Source organism: Anomaloglossus baeobatrachus, chromosome 9 (assembly GCF_048569485.1).
Source record: "Anomaloglossus baeobatrachus isolate aAnoBae1 chromosome 9, aAnoBae1.hap1, whole genome shotgun sequence".
Taxonomy (NCBI): Eukaryota; Metazoa; Chordata; class Amphibia; order Anura; family Aromobatidae; genus Anomaloglossus; species Anomaloglossus baeobatrachus.
This window is the reverse complement of record NC_134361.1, coordinates 41048506-41070803: the sequence shown is the minus strand read 5'-3', so window position 1 is coordinate 41070803 and position 22298 is coordinate 41048506. Positions and strand designations below refer to the sequence as shown.

At 44.2% G+C, this 22298-nt stretch overlaps 1 protein-coding gene across 1 annotated transcript in view; it reads left to right on the top strand.

Annotated features, from left to right (window-relative positions):
* Positions 1 to 821: 821 nt before the first annotated feature.
* LOC142250415 (cytochrome P450 2G1-like) overlaps positions 822 to 22298 on the top strand; it is a 29239-nt gene continuing 7762 nt past the window's right edge. The window contains exons 1-6 of the mRNA XM_075322579.1: positions 822 to 989; positions 6269 to 6431; positions 7888 to 8037; positions 14499 to 14659; positions 17162 to 17338; positions 21156 to 21297. Of these exons, the coding sequence (XP_075178694.1) occupies positions 822 to 989; positions 6269 to 6431; positions 7888 to 8037; positions 14499 to 14659; positions 17162 to 17338; positions 21156 to 21297 (961 nt within the window). The remainder of the gene's footprint in view (positions 990 to 6268; positions 6432 to 7887; positions 8038 to 14498; positions 14660 to 17161; positions 17339 to 21155; positions 21298 to 22298) is intronic.

Below are 22298 nucleotides of genomic sequence, written 5' to 3'. Positions count from 1 at the left end.
GTGCACACATGGGGAGCTATAATTGCTTTGTTTGTCAGACCAAATAGATAGATAGAAAACCAAATAGACATAGACAAATAGACATGTTACCATAGGGATCAATGATATGTGAATGGACAACAACATATTTAGATAGGATAATGCTATGACCCTATAATAGCTGGAAATTGGTCTGGAGACCACATGAGCACCATCATGTAGAGGCCTTCATGAAGAAACATCACCCTGGACAGGGAAAAACAAAACTCAGACAGACTGCAAACTTACAGGAACTGACAGTAAGAAACTAAGGAGAAAAGCAAGAACAGTAAGGCAGCAACAAAAGGACAACAAGGGTTAAAACCACAACCACTGACAGAAATGTTGTACTACAACCACCAATAAGTCTGGATCACAACATCTCACCAGATCAGCTATAGCTGGCATTAAAGGAAGTGTCCAGCCAGCATATATAGGAGTGTGACGAATGTGACTGGCTCACCCTTCAGCATGTGATCAAAGGAGACTAACAAGCAGTCCAGCAGAGATTAACTCTTGTTAGCCTGCCTATGAACTACAGGTCTGTAGGTCAATGCCCGAGTCTGTCTGCACTGATCAGAGACATCATCAAAAACGTTATCAGGTGGAGTATCAGAATCTGTAGCTTTCACAAATCCTGATGCCGCCATGACAGTCGGCGATGTTTGTAAAAATCTCCTTGTGCCATCTATCCATCCTCTGATTTCCATAATACTACAACTTTTTGTAATTTCAATGTTAAGGACTGTGTATAAGTAATTTTTATTTATATTATGTCTTTGTAGCACATCTAAAATCCGACCATGGACATTACATGGCTGGGGTTACTGATCCTTATCTGCCTTTTTATGTACTTGACTTGGGATACAAGATCGAGAAGATGTAATCTTCCTCCTGGTCCAGCTCCTCTGCCTCTGATCGGTAACTTGCTGCAGATTAAGAGAGAAAAGTTGGTGAACTCTCTTATCAAGGTCAGCACCTGCTTACATTGCATTTAGGGGGAAAATGTTATATTACATTTTTGCATTTACAATTTTTACTAATGTTTTGAAAGCCCTATGTATTTTTTTTCTCCTTTTTCCTTAATTTGACCTAATATTTGCCAAAATCTTAACTGGGCGTAAACTTTCAATAACTTGAATAGCTTCCATTAAGGTAAACTTTATCTTAAAGGTTTTGATGGAAAAAGCTGACAACTCTTGTCCTCTCTATGAGAAAGTCACTGCCAGAATAATTTGGAAGTGGCTTATCTCCAGGAGGAATAGAAGGTTCAGTAGTTAAAATTCATCAAGTCAGATCCTTCTCTCCCCTGACATTATCTATGAGAAGGACTCCAAACACATTAGACCGTAAGCCCTTCCTGTTGATAATGGGGAGTTTGGCCAACTATATTCCAATGTGAATGGTTGCCTTAACACTTATCTAACCTGTGTGGCATAGAGTGAGTTGCCAGCGCTCAGGGTTTATCAAGTATTTTGCAACCCTTAACGCGTGACCTGTTAACTCTCTCTAGGTTCCTTCCACCAGTCCAGTATTGAGCCACCCCAAGTACATGTATTTTAATTTAAAGAAAATAAAGATGTAAATATAGTTTGTTTTTAAAAATACAAAAGACCTTTGTTATTTGTTTTATTTAAATTGTTTTTTTTAATGTAAAAATTTTATTTCCATAGCCCTATCTCTAACCCCAAGTCTAAAGGCCACTTCTCACTAAGCAACATCGCTAGCAACATCGCTGCTGAGGCACGACTTTTGTGATGCAACAGCGATGTTGCTAGCGATGTTGCTGTGTGTGACATCCAGCAACAACCTGTCCCCTGCTGTGAGGTCCTTGGTTGTTGCTGAATGTCCTGAACCATTTTTTAGTTGTTGCTCTCCCGCTGTAAAGCGAACATCGCCGTGTGTGACAGCGACAGAGCAACAACTAAATGTGCAGTGAGCAGGGAGCCGGCAGACGCTGGTAATAAAGGTAAATATCGGGTAACCAAGAAGCCCTTTCCTTGGTTACCCAATATTTACCTTCGTTACCAGCGTCCGCCGCTCTCACGCTGTCAGTGCCGGATCCCTGCTCCCTGGACACATAGCAAGACTACACATCGGGTAATTAACCCGATGTGTACTCTGGCTAGGAGTGCAGGGAGCCAGCGCTAAGCGGTGTGCGCTGGTAACCAAGGTAAATATCGGGTTGGTTACCCAATATTTACCTTAGTTACCAAGCGCAGCATCGCTTCCACGCGTCGCTGCTGGCTGGGGGCTGGTCATTGGTTCCTGGTGAGATCTGCCTGTGTGACAGCTCACCAGCAACCCGTGCAGCGACGCTCCAGCGATCCCTGCCAGGTCAGGTTGCTGGTGGGATCGCTGGAGCATCGCTTAGTGTGACGGTACATTAACCCTAACCCGATAACAAACTCAACTTGTCTGTTGCACTGTACATTAGCAGTATAGAGTGGGTACTTAAGGGCGGGCGGAGTGTGAAGGAGCGAGCGGTAACATTTTGGCCCTGTTTCGCCATGCTCCGTTACTGACTAGCCTTGTTTCCATTATGAATGTAGGAGAATTCAGAAGGCATTTGATGGACTGTGCAGCCGGTGACTATGTGCAGGCAGGTGCACTGACGTTATTGCATTGTGTCGGCCGAAGTTCTACGGCTGGGATTAAACAGTGACTAGTAGAGCTTAGAGCTAATGAATTTTTGCTCCACCATTATATTCAACTGCACATGCTTCCCAAGGATACAGATACATTTGAAAATGGTGTTGAATGGCCGAGGCCCCTAACATGTGTTATAGCATAAGATGGGCAAGATGTTTCCCTCTTTCCAGATCCACAGTGCAACAGTGCTGGACACAAGTGGCCTAACTTAAAGGCCTCAATGCAAAATCTCCAACATGGTTCTCTAATAGGTGTTGGGTCAACTGGCCTTTAGGGTCCAGGGCCCGGTGTGACTGCAATAGTAACATCTACTTTAGTAACACTGCTGCTGGTCTCTGTCTGGCTTCATCTGAACTCTACCTGACTTCTCACAGTTCTCGTTCCCATACCTAATACATGGACTCTCTACTTCTCTGTGGCCAGCACTGTTATGCAATGTACATGTTACGTCACTACCGGAGTCCGCTCCATCGACTTCTGCTCCGATCACCAGGCGATGTCGTGTTCCTGCCGCGTGGATGGTGCTGGTGATGGGAGAGGAGTCGATGCCAGCGGCATCGGTGGGCGCAGGCTCCGATCATCCACTGGGCTGGGTTATCTTGGGATCTGCAGTACCACTGGCTGACTGTGGGTGGCGTGTGTCTTCCAGCTGAAGTGGCCAGCGTTCAGCTACAGCCAATGTGAAGACACCACACCCTTCTTAGTTCCCCTCCTGTCTGCTGACCTCTGCCAGAGATAGTTCTGATTTCCTGGCTCCTGATCCGTCCTATTCTGTTTTGTGATTCCTGTGTGCTGACTTCTGCGTGTTTTCTGACTACCCTTCTGCCTGCTGTTTTTGTACCTCGCTGCCCAATCCGGATTTGACCTCTGCTACGTTTTCTGATTAATGTCCTTGCCTGCCGATTCTGTCCCTGTTCTGCTATTCCTGGTTTGACCCTGCCTGACGACTACTCTCATCGGACTGCAGCCTTCCACAGGTAGTGATCTCCAGGGCCCTGTGTAATTCCAAATCCCTTTATAGGGGTTAAAGGGTTTCAGGGTTCTGGGTGTCCTGCTTGGTGAGTGGCTTCCCTCTAGCCCAGGGGTGGGCAATTAATTTTCCCATGGGGCCGCATGAGAAATTGGGATGGTTTTAGAGGGACGGACTAATATAATTAACTCAGTTTTACCCAATACTGTATATAGCATATATACTATCCCTTCATATACAAACAGTAAGTTACGGACTGTGTGACCCCTCGTGGCCCTGCACGCACACATGTCCTTTTTTTCTCTGGCAGCACGGGTGTCACACGGATCGCACACTGATGTGATCTGTGTGACATCGGTGTGACAAATACCAGAGAAAACACGGGTCTTTTTAATAAAAAGATTTTCTATATTTACCTCTCTCCAGCGCTGCTGTCTCTGGCTCTGCTGCCTCCCGCTCCTTATCGCTGGTAATTATACTCACTGAATATTCACTGCAGTGAGCAGCTGGAAGCAGGGACAGCGCTGGGGACCGCATCGCTGGGTGAGTATACAGGTGTGTGTATGTTGAGAACCTGGAAGCCGGAGCATCTCGGGGACTCGTCACAGTTCCCAATGAACTCTGATGAACCCATGAAGCTGTAGCGTGGGTGTCGCAGGATGGTCATCAAAGTTCATTGGAAACTCTGATGACCTCCTGGAGGTCACTGTGCTTGCAGAATACTCACCTGTCCCTGCGGTGATGTACTCAACGGTGCTGTGCCCGGTGCTGCCATCGCGATGCTCCGGCTTCCAGGTCCTGAGTGCGGTGAATAATCAATGAATGAGCAGTGGTCAGGAGCGGGAGGCAGCAGAGCTGAAGAAAGCAGGTAAATATGGAAAATCTTTTTATTTCACAGAATCGTGTTTTCTCCGGTACCTGTCACATGTATGCAAACAGGTACCGGAGAAACGCAATCAGGCCCTGTAATGGCGGTATGGCGCTGCAGGGGGCGGAGAGAGAGCACGTGGTACCCGATGTAAGTCCAGTACCACTCGCAGTTACGGGCTTTTCTCTCTGCACGCACGCACACATACATACACACACGCACACGCTATATACATATATACACAAACAATCCCCATATACTACATCACTACACCCCCATATACACCTGTAATATACATCACTACACCCCCATATACACCTGTAATATACATCACTACACCCCCATATACACCTGTAATATACATCACTACACCCCTATATACACCAGTAATATACATCACTACACCCCCATATACACCTGTAATATACATAACTACACCCCCATATACACCTGTAATATACATCACTACACCCCTATATACACCTGTAATATACATCACTGCACCCCCATATACACCTGTAATATACATCACTGCACCCCCATATACACCTGTAATATACATCACTGCACCCCCATATACACCTGTAATATACATCACTACACCCCTATATACACTTGTAATATACATCACTACATCCACATATACATCACTAGACCCCTATATACTACACCTGTAAAACTACATTGCCATATACTACATCACTACACCCAAATATTACTCACCAGCTACCCCCCCCCCTCCACTCCACTCCCCCCATTGTCCCCTCTGGTTACTTAGTCACCACTCACCTTTCCCTCCTCAGGCACCTCCGTACGGGCTCCCGCTGACATCCTTCTTCTCTTGTACGGCTCCTCGCTGAGCTGCTTCCTCTCTCCGTACGGGCTCCGGCTGCTGCATCTTCTTCTCCTGCCGGGGCGGGAACTTTTCAAATGACACACACGCGCGCCGTACTGACGACATCAGGGCGCGCGCGTGTGTGTCACAGAGAAAGTGCCGGCAGGAAACAGAGGACAGATTCCTGCGTTCCGCTGCTGCACTGTGCGGTGCTGCAGTATCTGTCCTCTGTTCCCTGCCGGCACGCAGCGTGTGATAAGGGCAATCTGACCACGGGCCGCCCGGAGCCTGGAGCTCCGGACAACAGGTCAGATTGCCCTCATCAGTGACCGGCCAGCAAGGACGCCCGGAGCCAGGCGGGCCGGTCACAGAGAGTAGGCGGGCCGGATGTGGCCCGCGGGCCGCCCCTTGCCCAGGTCTGCTCTAGCCTGTCCATTACATCCCATCTGAGTCTGTTGATCCAGGCAGGCGTTACAGTACAACACCATTGGTCTCATAGGCACACCGGACCTTCAGCTTAGCAGGATTTGTTACTGAAATAGTTGGATACCCCACAAGTTATCCAAGTTTGAACCAAACCTTAGTGGTGTTATGCTTATTTGTATACACAAAATAGAACATTAATAGAGGAGGACACATATACTGTAAATAAGGCCTACAAAAAAACAAGATATCGTATTCAAATAATAAGAAGCCCCATGTGTTCTGCAATCAACTTTGTTTCAAGGTGAAATAAGAATTAAAACAAAAGCAAAAATTTTCATTTTTCTCCGGTCATCAGGGACCAAAATACCCTTGATTATGAAAGGGTGACATTTCTTGTTCCAGTAATGGGTGTGTCATGAACCGTGACTGTCAATCGCATAATCTTGAATTTACTGTTACACATGTATATGAATGGTAAGGATTTGTAACCTTTTTTCAGCTTTGGGATCAATATGGCTCGGTATATACCCTTCATTATGGCTCACAGCCAGTGGTTGTTCTGTGTGGATATGAGGCTGTGAAGGAAGCTCTTGTTGATCAGGGAGAAGTATTTGGTGACCGGGGTCCTATACCTTTACTGGAGAGGTTTACCCAGGGTTACGGTAAGGTACACATTAACTAATGGCATCATGTATTTTTTGAAATATGAATTGTACTGTGAAATATCCAAAGAATGCAACATTGGTGCCCAAATTATGGAGCTGTTTTATGCCTACCATGAAATGATTCTGAGGGCTAACAGTCCATCTTGCACTTTTGCATCTTTGCTATTATCACTTGTCACATGTTATATATCAATAGATATCTAGTAGAGTCCTGTATTTGAAAATCAACCCACAGGAAATACAAGTGATTGGCTCCAAAGACATCTCCAAGATGGGGTTGTCGTCTTCTTCTTGTTCTTTGGGGCTCCCTTATTGTATTAGAACTTGACCTCACTGGAAGATCCTCGGTTACTCTGGTGGGACCATCTAACCCTGTGCCCAAATATTACTGCCAAATGCCACCTTTACATATCAGTTTAAAACACGTACGTGTTACACAGGTACCGGTGATATCAGTGTTTTCCATCAGTGTTCCATTAATGTGTCATCTGTGTGCCAAATGTGTCTTTCCGTTATCACTAAAGAAATAAAAATATTACAAAACTTCTCCTATATTTCCAATCTTAAACATTTAAAGCACTTGGACGGCACACAGATGCCATCTATGTGCTGTACATGTTGTTCACGGACCCATAGACTTATATTTGCCCTTGGCATCTGTTCTGTCGGCAAAAACGGACATGTCTCTATGTGCTTCGCCCAATCCTTGTGAACACATGGACATGTGAAGATCATCATTTGTTACAATGTGTACGTGTGGTATTCGTTAAAAGAAACGAATTCCACATGTACCGGAAACAAGTACATGAGAGGGAGCCATAGATAGAGGTTGGTGGGACTTATCCACTGGAATATGGTGAAGGACCTTTCATGATTGAGTTCCTGGAGCATTTTCCACATAACTTGTCCATAAACAAAATCAGATCAACGGCTTATTGGTAATGGAGATTTTGATAGGTAAAACTGTCAGGCTGGCAATAACAAAAAGAATCCTACTATATGTTTAAGGCAACAGCTACCATCCAAAAGAAGGGGCTAAGCACAAAGATCTCAATGTCACATGCAACATTACTTCTAGAGGTGCTACGACTTGTGACCTGACATGATTGTTATATGACTGTTCCAAAAAAATCAAAACCTGTTGGATTTTTGACTGTAGATTACAAGTTGCATCCAGCTTGGCTTCCATAAACTTTAACAGCAGTTGCGAAGATTCATATGTAATCATCATCACATCTAAAATGGTTGTGAGACAGCAGAACGCACAAGTGTTTTTGTTCGTGCTTTGTGTTGTAGTGTAACCTTTGTGACAAACGTCTCATTAACAATCACATATGGATAGGCTCGTTAGAAAACAACTTGGGTTTGGGTCAACAATAGGACTGTCCAGACCTATCAACCTTGATCAGCCACCAGTATTATCCACCAACATTAACTGTACCTAATCTTGTAGGCTTTAGCCTGAGCAATGGAGAACGGTGGAAAATCTTGCGAACATTTACTGTCAAGACCCTTAAGAGCTTTGGATTCGGAAAGAAGAGCGATGAGTCCAAGATCCAAGAGGAAGCGCAATGTATTGTCGAAGAATTTAGAAAGTATAATGGTAAGACATGCTACTCAACAGAACAGTAAATAAAGGGCTTAAACACTTGGAAATATGACCCATTTTTTTTTCTTTTTTTTTTTGGGTTATTAGTTTTTTTGGCAATGTTTTTTTTTTCCATATCCCAATCTGAATTAAAGGGAACCTGTTACATGGAAATATGCTATTAACCTGCAGATATGGGATTAATCTGCAGGTCAATAGCATTCTGAACCTGCCCAGTAATGGCACATTAAACCCCACTTCCAGGAAAGTTTTGGAACTGGAACGTTGCCGGAGGGTTAAAGTTAATTTCCTCCTAGCAGTGGGGTTCAATGTGCAGGCACCAGGTAGGTTCATAATGCTATTAACCTGCAGGATTAACCCCCATATCTTCAAATTAATTGCAATTTTCCACATGCCTTACAATTTACACACTAGTAAATGGCCCTTATTTTTAGACATAATTCTTGTTAGCATTTTCAATAGACTCATTATCATCAGAGGCAGGATTACAATGACATGTAATACCTCTACATACAAATGATAACATAGGATCCACCAATCACAATAGGCTACTGGTGTGATTTTAAACTCACACATCCTATTCTTTCTAAATAAGACTTATCAGCAGTCTCGTTATCATTACAGGCATAGCATAATTTCAATGGCAGGTAACATCTCTATACACAGCTGATAACACAGGATCCACCAATAACAACAGGTGATATCACAACTGACCTCCTCACCCTTTTTTTTTATTAGACTAGATACTGGGATGAAAAAACAGACATTTATCACATATTGTTTCAAAAATTGATCACCAAGGAATATAACTTTTTTTAAAGGTAATGTACCAATAGAAGCTGGAATGAGATATATGCACAATTGGGTCCTACCCAGATATAACAATAAAGGGAAGTTTGTAATAGATTCACCTTATGTGGTTGTAAGCGTCACAACCACTGTAGAAGCATAAATGGCTGCAGAAGAGACCCACCTGGAAGGCAAACAATGGTGGAGAGAAAAGGGTTAAAACTCAGCGTATGGATGAAGTAACAGTAGAGATGAGAACGAAGTACAAGTTATGATTTATTGTCAACACGTACGCGATTGCAACAGCAGAAGAAAATGGACCAGATTGTGGGCATTGAGCAGCAAAGTGGCCAGATAAGTGAACAATTGGTGATTATTATATATTTATTTCTTTAACATCTAATATTCCAAATAGGAGTAGTATGTAAATCAGATGTTCGGAAGTTGGGGACTACCAGTATAGAGGTGTTGTAATCCTGCATTATGGCTGCTGAAAAGTCTTCTTTACAGAACAGGAAGTATGAATCTGAGGACAGGAAGTACGAGTCTGAGGACAGGAAGTACGAGTCTGAGGACAGGAAGTACGAGTCTGATGACAGGAAGTACGAGTCCGAGGACAGGACGTACGAGTCTGAGAACAGGACGCATGAGTCTGAGAACAGGACGTACGAGCCTGAGAACGTGGACGTACGAGTCTGAAAACAGGACGTACGAGTCTGAAAACAGGACTTACGTGTTATTATCCGGAACCATGGAAGATCACAATGTATCATTGGCAAAAAAGTGACAAGAGCATTGGCAACTAATCTGGCTGCCATCCCCTTACTAACCAACACTAGAAGTAGCTGAGGAGTGAACTAACATCCTATGCACCGTGAACCCAGCCGGAGAAACTATCTATCCTAAAGGAAGGAAGGATGACTAACGTTCTGCCTCAGAAAAGACCCCCAAAGGTATAGCAAGCCCACCACATTTAAAGACTACGGTGATATAGGAAAATACAATACACAGATGGAGGATAGGATTAGCAAAGATGAGGCCCCACTAACTAAATAGGAAAGGATAAGAAAGGGTCTGATGGTGGTGTGCCGCCCCCATGCCAGCAGCTGTTCGCTGCTCGAATCTGGACCTACGGTGTGGCTCGAGGGGTGCTCCAGACCTGGGGGTCGTGTGGACACTTCGAATAAAAAGGTGGACATAATTGTATGGGATGGATGGTAAACTGTCTGTGACGTCACCCACGGTGTGTGGTGAGTGGTAGCACCACCACTAATGTTATGGGATACCCGGGGAGATGTGATGGCAGCTGGGTGTTAACGCCTCCATGGGTAGGGATGGATGCCCCGGGGCCCAGTGTTGTGCAGGGTTGCAGGTTCCAGCACACTTACAGTTCAGTGGTCCTTGTGCTGGATGAGGTGGTACCGAAGCATGGAGACAATAAATACAACGTTCTTTGGTAACCCAAGGTGGTGGTGGCCGGTCTCCATTGGCGGGTGTATCTGGTCCCACACCTGGGCTAGTAGTCAGTGTCCCTCTCCTCTGCACTGTGTGTTTCTCTGAAAATGGACCTCCCGGTGTGTAACGTGGGAGTCCGTTCCCGATCCTTTTTGTGGGGAGCCATGCCCGTTGACGCTGACCCGTGGGATCTCCTGGGCCCTGGCTGATGCCCTATCCCTCTCGTTGGGTGGTTGTCACTTTTCAGGACTTAGGTTGGGGCAGGACCTAAAATCCTTCCCTCAATCGGTTAATTAGCTAGGCCATCGGTGCCGGTCCTGGCTTCAGGGTCCGAGTACCCCCTTGTGCACGGTTTCCGGGTCGGTTCTCCGGTGTCGGTACCGGCGGGCTACAACCCTGTCCCGGTCCACCTCGGATCTCCGGCAGCCATCTTTTCGTCTCCTGCTGACCCTGATTACTGTCTGCCACCTAGCCAAGGCACCAGGGCTCCAACCCCGGCACCAATCAGCTTCACACCTTCACACTTCAAACTCCAACTTAATCTCTGACTTGTTTTCCTGCCCTGGGTTCTCCAGACCCCTGGGTGGGCGTTCCCTTACACCTAGTCCCACCCACTGGTGTGTCTGCCCTACCCTAAGGGGGGTGACTAGGGTTTCCGGTTGGCTGCTCTAACTCTGTGTGGGAAAGGTGTAGTGCGGGGGCCTGTACTGTGTGACTACCTGGTTTTGCCAGGGCGTCACAGTAGCCAGAGAAAAACCCTACAAAAACCCAAATACCTGATAGTACAAAAAGGTCCTCAGATTGCACGATCTGTACTCCGTCCTATATCAGGTGCTCTTGTCAAACCAATGAACAGAAAAATAGGAACAATTACAAATTTAAGAAGAAAAAAACACATGGACTTATTGGAGCAAAACTCCAAACATAGCTGCAGGGAGCTTCCCAGCTAAGCAACAAAGAAGGAAGATTCCTGCATACAAATAAACTGATAATAACCACAGTAAATGACAAACTCAGATAAGAACAAAAAGAACAAAACAACTAAAGGTACCGTCACACTAAGCAACTTACCAGCGATCCCAACAACGATAGGGATCGCTGGTAAGTTGCTAGGAGGTTGCTGGTGAGCTGTCACACTGCGACGCTCCAGCGATCCCACCAGCAACCTGACCTGGCAGGGATCGCTGGAGCGTGGCTACACGAGTTGCTGGTGAGCTCACCAGCAACCAGTGACCAGCCCCCAGCGCCGCGTGGAAGATGCTGTGCTTGGTAACTAAGGTAAATATCGGTAACCAACCCGATATTTACCTTGGTTACCACTGCACGGAGCTACACGTGCAGAGAGCAGGGAGCAGCGCACACTGAGCGCTGGCTCCCTGCTCTCCTAGTACAGCACACATCGGGTTAATTACCCGATGTATGCTGCAGCTAAATGTGCACAGAGCAGGGAGCAGCGCACACCGCTTAGCGCTGGCTCCTTGCTCTCCTAGTACAGCACACATGGGGTTAATTACCCGATGTATGCTGCAGCTAAATGTGCACAGAGCAGGGAGCAGCGCACAATGCTTAGCGCTGGCTCCCTGCTCTCCTACTTACAGCACACATCAGGTTAATTACCCGATGTGTGCTGCAGCTAAATGTGCACAGAGCAGGGAGCAGCGCACACTGAGCGCTGGCTCCCTGCTCTCCTACTTACAGCACACATCAGGTTAATTACCCGATGTGTGCTGCAGCTACATGTGCACAGAGCAGGGAGCAGCGCACACCGCTTAGTGCTGGCTCCCTGCTCTCCTACTTACAGCACACATCAGGTTAATTAACCCGATGTGTCCTGCAGCTAGCTACATGTGCACAGAGCAGGAGCCGGCAGCACAGGCAGTGAGAGAGGCTGGTATCGAAGGTAAATATCGGGTAACCAAGGACAGGGCTTCTTGGTTACCCGATGTTTACATTGGTTACCAGCCTCTGCAGAAGCCGGCTCCTGCTGCCTGCACATTTAGTTGTTGCTGTCTCGCTGTCACACACAGCGATCTGTGCTTCACAGCGGGACAGCAACAACTAAAAAATGGCCCAGGACATTCAGCAACAACCAACGACCTCACAGCAGGGGCCAGGTTGTTGCTGGATGTCACACACAGCAACATCGCTAGCAACGTCACAAAAGTTGTTCGTTAGCAGCGATGTTGCTAGCGATGTTGCTTAGTGTGACGGGGCCTTAAGAAAGAACCAAGCACTTATCTGGGGTAGATGTGGTCAGAAGCAAGATGAAAAGGCAGGTGAGTTACAGGACAATGATAAGCGGCTCAGACTGCCAGGAGGCCAAGGCTTAAATAGGCAGAGAGTTAGCAATGGAAACGCCCATTGCTCAAGAACACCTGGTCTCTGTCAAAACCATTCCTGGCCACAAGAGGGAGCCTCACAACAGCAATAGCATAACTAATATTCACAACACGTACGAGTCTGAGAACAGGAAGTGTCTGAGAGCAGGAAGTATGGTGTTAGACTTGGTGACTAGGTTTAAAACAGAAATAATGCTCTGTTTTTAAATATATATATATATATATATATATATATATATATATATATATATATATATATATGTCTAAAAGTAAATGTCTAAAAGTGAGAACATTTCAATTTTCTTCATTTTTTTTTTTTAAATCTGATTCAAACAAACAATGACACATTCCCTTTAATGGTGAAGAGAAAAAGGTTAAAACGCCGCACCGCTATAGAGATTAAGTAACACTACAGATGAGATTGATGTACAAGTTATGATTTATTGTCAAGACTTTTCAGAGCCATCTAGGCTCCTTCCTCAGGATAATCACATACGTATAAGGAAGGAGCCTAGATGGCTCTGAAATGCGTTGACAATAAATCATAATTTCAACATCGATCTCATTTGTACTGTTACTTCATCCCTACAGCAGTGCTGAGTTTTAACCCTTTTCTCTTCACCATTATAGGGAATATGTCATTGTTTGAATCAGATTGTTACATGTTAAATGTAGTTGTGTTGAAATAATTTCCTTTTCAATCAATATTCCATACCATATATATATATATTTAAAAATAATGAAGAAAATTAAAAAGTTTTAACTTTCAGACATTTACTTTTAGACATACACACACAAGAGGTAGTAATGGCCAATACTATAACAGCTTTTAAAAAAGGGCTGGATGATTTCCTCAGTACACAACATTGCCGGTTATAAATGACTTAGTGACCAAATGTTGAACCAGATGGACCTAGGTCTTTTTTCAACCTAAGTAACTATGTAACTATGTAACACACTATATACTGATTGATATATATATATATATATATATATATATATATATATATATATATATATATATATAATTGAAAACACAGCATGCAGTATATTTATTTATATTTTAACTCAAATCACTAAGTCTAACACCAGACTCATACTTCCTGTCCTCAGACTCATACTTCCTGTCCTCAGACTCATACTTCCTGTCCTCAGACTCATACTTCCTGTCCTCAGACTCATACTTCCTGTTGTCCTCAGACTCACATTTCCTGTCCTCACACTCATACTTCCTGTCCTCACACTCATACTTCCTGTCGTCAGACTCATACTTCCTATTTCAGACTCAAACTTCCTGTTCTGTAAAGAGGACTTTTCAGCAGTCATAATGCAGGATTACAACACCTCTATACTGGTAGTTCCCAACTTCCGAACAACTGCTTTACATACTACTCCTATTTGTAACATAAGATGTTAAACAATTAAATACATAATACTTATCAATTGCTCACTTCTCTGGCCACTTTGCTGCTCGATGACCAGCGTCTGGTTCATTTTCTTATGCTGTTGCAGGTGGCATCTTTGGCATTTCACTATAGGCCAGGACTTCCGTCAACACCCAGGCTTCAGAAGTCACTCTGTGTTGCAAGTTTGCGACATCAAGAAGTGCGTTGTGACCTAATGATCTGGAGTGACCTCCAAGGCCTGGACACAACCAGAAGTCCTGGCCTATAGTGAAGAAGCCGGAGATGCCTCCCGCTTAGGTAAAAAAAAGAGAAACAGATTGTGGGCAGCAAGCTGCAGTATGGCCATAGAGGTCAGTGATGAGTATTAGTTTTTTTGCCAGCACAGCACCGCTTCCATTCTTTGACGAGCAACTTCTTTTAAGAAACCATGATAACAGTGTGACTGAAATGTCTTCTTCTATTCCAGGCCATCCTGTAGATCCCGCCAAGTATCTCATACATGCTTTTTCTAATGTTCTCTGTGCTTACATATTTGGAGCTCATTTTGACTACAAGGAACAGAAGTTTACCAAGAAATTTGAAATTTTGGATGACTACTTTTATCTTGCAAGTTCTACCTGGGGTCAGGTAACTCATTCTGAAGTGTGTATAAATCATATAGACAAGTCTCCACACATAGTCTCAGTATGTAAACTCTGGTATAAGGAGAAACAGATAAATTCAGAATATAAGGAACACAAGTGTCCTGTTGCTTATGATGGGGCCAGGTGAACACAAGAGTCAATTCAGGCAGGTGAAAATATTAGAAAATGTATTTTTTTAGGTTGAAAGTCACACCTTGACATCAGAAACCCCCTCTGTAAACTCTCTGCTATGTACAGTGCTGGCCAAAAGTATTGGCACCCCTGCAATTCTGTCAGAGAATACTCAGTTTCTTCCTGAAAATGATTGCAATCACAAATTCTTTGGTATTATCTTCCTTTAATTTGTCTTCAATGAAAAAAACAAAAGAAATTTGTCAAAAAGCCAAATTGGCTATAATTCCACACCAAACATAAAAAAGAGGGTGGACAAAAGTACTGGCACTATTTGAAAAATCATGTGATGCTTCTCTAATTTGTGTAATTAACAGCACCTGTAACTTACCTGTGGCACCTAACAGGTGTTGGCAATAACTAAATCACACTTGCAGCCAGTTGACATGGATTAAAGTTGACTCAACCTCTGTCCTGTGTCCTTGTGTGCACCACATTGAGCATGGAGAAAAGAAAGAAGACCAAAGAACTGTCTGAGGACTTGAAAATCCAAATTGTGAGGAAGCATGAGCAATCTCAAGGCTATAAGTCCATCTCCAAAGACCTGAGAGTTCCTGTGTCTACGGTGCGCAGTGTCATCAAGAAGTTTAAAGCCCATGGCACTGTGGCTAACCTCCCTAGATGTGGAAGGAAAAGAAATATTGACGAGAGATTTCAATGCAAGATTGTGCGGATGGTGGATAAAGAACCTCGACTAACATCCAAACAAGTTCAATCTGCCCTGCAGTCCGAAGGTACAACAGTGTCAACCCGTACTATCCGTCTGCGTCTGAATGAAAATGGACTGTATGGTAGGATACCCAGGAAGACCCCACTTCTTACCCAGAGACATAAAAAAGCCAGGCTGGAGTTTGCCAAAACTTACCTGAGAAAGCCTAAAACGTTTTGGAAGAATGTTCTCTGGTCAGATGAGACAAAAGTAGAGCTTTTTGGGAAATGCCATCAACATAGAGTTTACAGGAAAAAAAAAAGAGGCATTCAAAGAAAAGAACACGGTCCCTACAGTCAAACATGGCGGAGGTTACCTGATGTTTTGGGGTTGCTTTGCTGCCTCTGGCACTGGACTGCTTGACCGTGTGCATGGCATTATGAAGTATGAAGACTACCAACACATTTGGCAGCATAATGTAGGGCCCAGTGTGAGAAAGCTGGGTCTTCCTCAGAGGTCATGGGTCCAGCAGGACAATGACCCAAAACACACTTCAAAAAGCACTAGAAAATGGTTTGATAGAAAGCACTGGAGACTACTAAAGTGGCCAGCAATGAGTCCAGACCTGAACCCCATAGTACACCTGTGGAGAGATCTCAAAATGGCAGTTTGGAGAAGGCCCCCTTCAAATCTCAGGGACCTGGAGCAGTTTGCAAAGAAGAATGGTCTAATATTCCAGCAGAGCATTGTAAGAAACTCATTGATGGTTACCGGAAGCGGTTGTTCGCAGTTATTTTGGCTAAAGGTTGTGCAACCAAGTATTAGGCTAAGGGTGCCAATACTTTTGTCTGGCCCATTTTTGGAGTTTTGTGTGAAATAATCAGTGATTTTATTTTTGTTTCATTCTCTTTTGTGTTTTTTCATTGCAAGTAAAATAAATGAAGATAATAATACCAAAGAATTTGTGATTGCAATCATTTTCAAGAAGAAACTGAGTATTATCTAACAGAATTGCAGGGGTGCCAATACTTTTGGCCAGCACTGTAGCTAAGTTAATTTCTCTGATATTTGACTAAAAAGAATTGTTATGCGCACTATCGTGCGCACGTAGAAAAAACTAAACCAATGTCTAACTCAAAACTACTGCACCTGAGCCGCGCAATTCTTGTACAGTCCAGAGGTCCCAGCTGCACAGTCCCTAAAGACGCCATCACAGACTAAAACAACTCTAACTGGATTATTTAGATGATCACTCGGATCTTTGCATCCTAAGCGGCCATCGAGAGTATCACCTAACGTCTAAAGAATATGGGGGAATGTGCAGAATGAAAAAGGATGTAGACCAAAAGTAACTGCCAGGAAAGCACTTGGCAGACAGCATGTAATTGGGTTTTTTTCCGAAATATCACCAGCGGGAAATGCAAGCTTCAAATAGTTACACCTGCCTGATGATAGTGCAGACTGAATTACAGCATTGGAAACACTTGTGGACAGAAAGGCAATGAACACAAACAAAGTGTTCAGAACCAGGACAGCGACCAAACTTGACTGTGGCTCAGTGGAGAGGGAAATGAACCACAGCACAGGAGACTGCTGGATTAAATCTGAGGCATGAGAAGAATAGTATAGCAATTTGACATTTGTCTTTTTTTTGGAACTCAACAGTTGCTGACCATACTTCCCACATTTGTGAGACACTTTCTTCGTCTTCAGCAGCGGTTCACTTGGCTTTCGAAGGATATGATCGAATTTGTACATGACAGGGTGAAGAGCAGCCTTGAGACTCTGGATCCCACCTCACCCAGACATTTTATTGACAGTTTCCTCATCAAAATGGAAGAGGTATTTATATATTAGGAAACAAAGTGCCACCAGATGAAGCTATGTAAGAGCTAAACCTGGATAAAATAAAGCCCCTTATTAAATTTTTAAATGGGACTCATCCCAAGCATGAACATTTAGGGTCAGTCCACATGTGCCATGCATATGACGTCAAATCTATGTAACAGAGGTTGGGGAATCTGAAAAAGATGCCAAAATAGTGATATATCAAACTAGCTGTAGTACACGGGCGTTGCCCGGGATAGTACCTGTCTCTCTGTCTCTCTCCCAGTCTCTGTCTGTGTGTCGCTGTCTGTGTGTCTCGCTGTCTGTCTCTTTCCTTGTCTGTCTGTTTCTATCTCTCTGTATTTGCATCAGTCTAAATGTCTCAATCTCTGTATCTGTCTCTCTGTCTCTTTGCCCGGCTGTCTCTTTGCCCATCTGTCTCTTTGCCCGTCTGTGTCTTTGTCCGGCTGTCTTTTTGCCCCGCTGTCTTTTTGCCTCGCTGTCTTTTTGCCTCGCTGTCTTTTTGCCCGGCTGTCTTTTTGCCCGGCTGTCTCTTTGCCCGGCTGTCTCCTTGCTCGGCTGTCTTTTTGCCCGGCTGTCTTTGCCAGTCTGTCTCTTTCTAGGGCTGTCTCTTTGCCCGTCTGTCTCTTTGCCCGGCTGACTCTTTGCCCGGCTGTCTCTTTGCTCAGCTGTCTTTTTGCTCGGCTGTCTTTGCCAGTCTGTCTCTTTCTAGGGCTGTCTCTTTGCCCGTCTGTCTCTTTGCCCGGCTGACTCTTTGCCCGGCTGACTCTTTGCCCGGATGTCTCTTTGCCCGGATGTCTCTTTGCCGGGCTGTCTCTCTCCAGGTCTGTCTCTTTCCCCGCTCTGTCCCTTTGCCCGCTCTGTCTCTTTGGCCGCTCTGTCCCTTTGACCGCTCTGTCTCTTTGGCCGCTCTGTCTATTTGCCCGCTCTGTCTCTTTGCCCTGGCTGTCTCTTTGCCTGGCTGTCTCTTTGCCTGGCTGTCTATTTGCCCGCTCTGTCTCTTTGCCTGGCTGTCTCTTTGCCTGGCTGTCTCTTTGCCAGTCTGTCTCTCTCTGTCTGTCTTTTTCTGTCTCTCTCTATCCGTCTATCCTATCTTATACTAAAAGTTTATTTTGTTCCTATAGCAACCACTGACAGTTGCTATTTATAGCCTATAGCTCCCAGCTCCATTCAGTTTAATGGCTGCAGGATTTTTGTAGACTAACTGTAAAGCTCGGGGTTAAATTTTCCCGCCCAAACATAGTCTATGACGTTCCCTGGGTCACATGGGGTGTCTGTGCAAAATTTCGTGATTGTAAATGCGACGGTGCAGATTCCTTTAGCAGACACACACACACACACACACACACACACACACACACACACACACACTGAGCTTTATATATTAGATTTACATATGTATATGCGAAAACTGTACATATATTACGTTACACACATTCATATTGTCCACATATACACAAGCAGGTATACACATTGCAAACATTTGCACATTATACACACATCCCCTGAATTTGTGATTGGACCTCTGAGCTCTGTAAGAGCATCTCATGAATGAGAAACCTTACAGAAGAGCTGTTTTATAGGAGTCCAGGAGGTTTCCCATTTTTTTTCTAGTTGTTCTCTGAGAGTTGTCAGCTTCTTATCTATATAATAGGATAAACGTGATAGTGCCACCAGATGAAACTATGTAGAAGCTAAACCTAGAAAAAACATGATTACACAAATAAATACAATTACACACACATAGATGCATATTCCATACACATGTATACACAAAATACGTATGCACTCTACACATTATACACTCACATATACAAATACACATGTATACACAATAGAAAGGAGTAAACTATTGCCAGAAAATCCTGCTAAGGCTAGATTCACACATCTGTTTGTCATGGTCTGAGCACAGACTGTCTGTCATACTAAGTATGGGGAAATACCGAGTGAACGGTGAAGAGGGAGAGTGAAGAAAAGACGGAAACCCTGTATCTAGGGGAGGGGGAGATGGTGACCCCTGATAAAAACCTTCCGCTGGCCCCTGGCTAGCCTGATGTCCTAGATAGGGTCCCCACCTATGCACCGAGCAGGATACCTGGCCCTGGCTGACCCTGAACAGGGCCTCAGGTAACGAATGAGCGGGATGAGCATAAGTCAACACTACTAACTCCTAAAGAACACACAAGGAAATCAAACAGGATAAGGCAAACAAACAACTTAGTTCCAAGATGACTTAAGCTGGGTTTACACGCTGCAACATCGCAAAGGACATCGCTGTAACGTCACCGGTTTGGTGACGCAATAGCGACCTCCCTAAGTCTCTGCTAAGTCTCTGGTGAGCGTTCAAACAGGCAAACCTGGCCAACAACTCAACAGCGATCCGGACCTGCAGAGCGACCTAGCTGGTTGTTGGGGACGTTGATAAGCAGCCTTTTGAAAGGGAAGTTGCTAACAAAGTCGCTGAAAAGGCTTCACACACTGAAACTTCATGCTGCACAGCGGGAAACAAAGGACCTAGGAATGGTCCTGAACGATTTGTAACGATTACAACTTCACAGCAGGGGCCGGGTCGCTGATAGGATTCACACACTGCAACATCGCAAACAACATCGCTATTGCGTCACAAAACCGGTGACGTTACAGCGATGTCGTTTGAGATGTTGCAGTGTGTAAACCCAGCTTTAGGGAGATGAACAGTAACATACAACAACGTCTCCCCAGATTATTACAAGCCGACTGCATGCAATCAGGACCATATGGAAACTTAATTCTATCATCAGCAACATACCAAGGGGAAAAGCAGGTATATAAAGACAGAGTGTGAGGGATAATGATTAACAGTTAAAAGGAAAAGATCTCTGCAGGGTCCTAAAGGGGAAAAAGTAAACCCCAACAAAATAGACACACAAAACTCCATTCACACTCCAGAGGAAAGGATGGAATATGAAAGAGTAGTTTGTGCAGCCAAATACAGTGACCTTCTGCAGATGAACACCACAGGGTTGTCTCTCAACCGTGATACGCCCATGACACTACCCCTGGGTCTTCTGACATGAACTGATCAGTCCCATATAGGATTATGAATCTGCTGAGTTCAGTCACTCCATCCCTCACCGTCCATGCTTGCACCATGACAAACAATGGTCTGAATATAGTCTTAGCGGTACTTTGCACACTACGACATCGCAAGCCGATGCTTGCGATGCCGAGTGCGATAGTACCCGCCCCCGTCGCAGCAGCAATCTTGTGATTGCTGCCGTAGCGAACATTATTGCTACGGCAGCTTCACACGCACTTACCTGCCCTGCGGCGTCGCTCTGGCCGGCGACCCGCCTCCTTCCTAAGGGGGCGGGTCGTGCGGCGTCACAGCGACGTCACACGGCAGGCGGCCAATAGGAGCGGAGGGGCGGAGATGAACGGGACGTAAACATCCCGCCCACCTCCTTCCTTCCGCATTGCAGCCGGGACGCAAGTAAGGTCATGTTCCTCGCTCCTGCGGCTTCATACACAGTGATGTGTGCTGCCGCAGGAACGAGGAACAACATCGTACCGTCGCTGCTGCTAAATTATGGAAATGTCGGACCCTACACCGATCATACGATAACAACGCTTTTGCGCTCGTTAATCATGTGTAAAAGGATTTGCACACTACGATATCGACTGCGACGCCAAATGTGCGTCACTTTCGATTTGATCCCACCGACATCGCACCTGCGATGTCGTAGTGTGCAAAGTACCCCTTAGTTGTCAGTGAAAATATCTTTCATTCTGAAAGGATTAATACAAATATTTATGAATGATTTTTGCACAGGAGAAGAATAATCCCAGCACTGAATTTCATTTAAGAAATCTCCTGATAATAACCCGTAATCTGTTTATAGCGGGTGTAGAGACTATGAACACCACCATGAGATTTGGACTGCTCATCTTACTAAAGTATCCTGAAGTACAAGGTAAGTGATTAATAATCCTTGGTGCACATCTGCATGTGTGGAGAGAGCTCAGGAGCTGAGCCTGCATCACTTACTACAGATGCCGACTGTGTTAAACAGCCATCATCACCTACCTGTAACAGCAGCAAACAGTGCTGGCTCCGATCACTGCTGTTTAACTATTTAGATGCTGCTGTAATTCACTGACATCAACATTTTAAATGAGATATCACAGGTTTTCGATGAGTTACCATCAATCCTCATAGCTGTCATCCTGGTATTCTTGTGAAGTCCAATCACAGGATGAGCGTCATATGAGATCTTCATTTACACTATATATTGCAATACTATGATATTGCAATATATAGAACAAGCATTGAAAAGATCACAGGCTCCAGTCACTTAAAGGAAATAAAATAAAAAGAAATAAAAATGTTTTTAAAAATATTGAGAAATTAAAATAACTCCCCTTTTTGCATTTAAAAAAATAAAGAAATACAAGAAATCAAATATAAAAAATAAATGTTGTAAAGAAATTACCCACCTTTTTGTATTTTTTAAAATAGAGAAATACAAAAAATCAAATATAAAAACAATAAATTCTATAAAGAAAAAAAAGAAAAATATGATGCAACAAAAATGCAATAAAAAAAGATCAAAATGTCCTATTTACCCGCAAAAAAACAAGCCCCCTTAAAGCTGTGTTGATGAAAAACAACCCATCCCCCTAAATTAAGGCACTTGGAAGACAAGGAGAAAAAAACAAACATACAGAAATGAAAAATTGCCCTGAAAGGTTTTAGTTTATTTTCAATTTTGAACGTTTATGTTGTTTTGCTTTATTTCTTCCAATAGTTCCTTCTACCCTATCAAACCACTTTAATGGCAATGTGAAAGACTGTGTGCAAAGGGTGCCCATTTTTTTTATATAAAATATCTTTTTGGCAGGGGGAGGGGTGTTCTAAGAAAAAAAATGCAATTCTGACATTTTGTACAATTTTTTAAATATTTTTCTCTGTTTG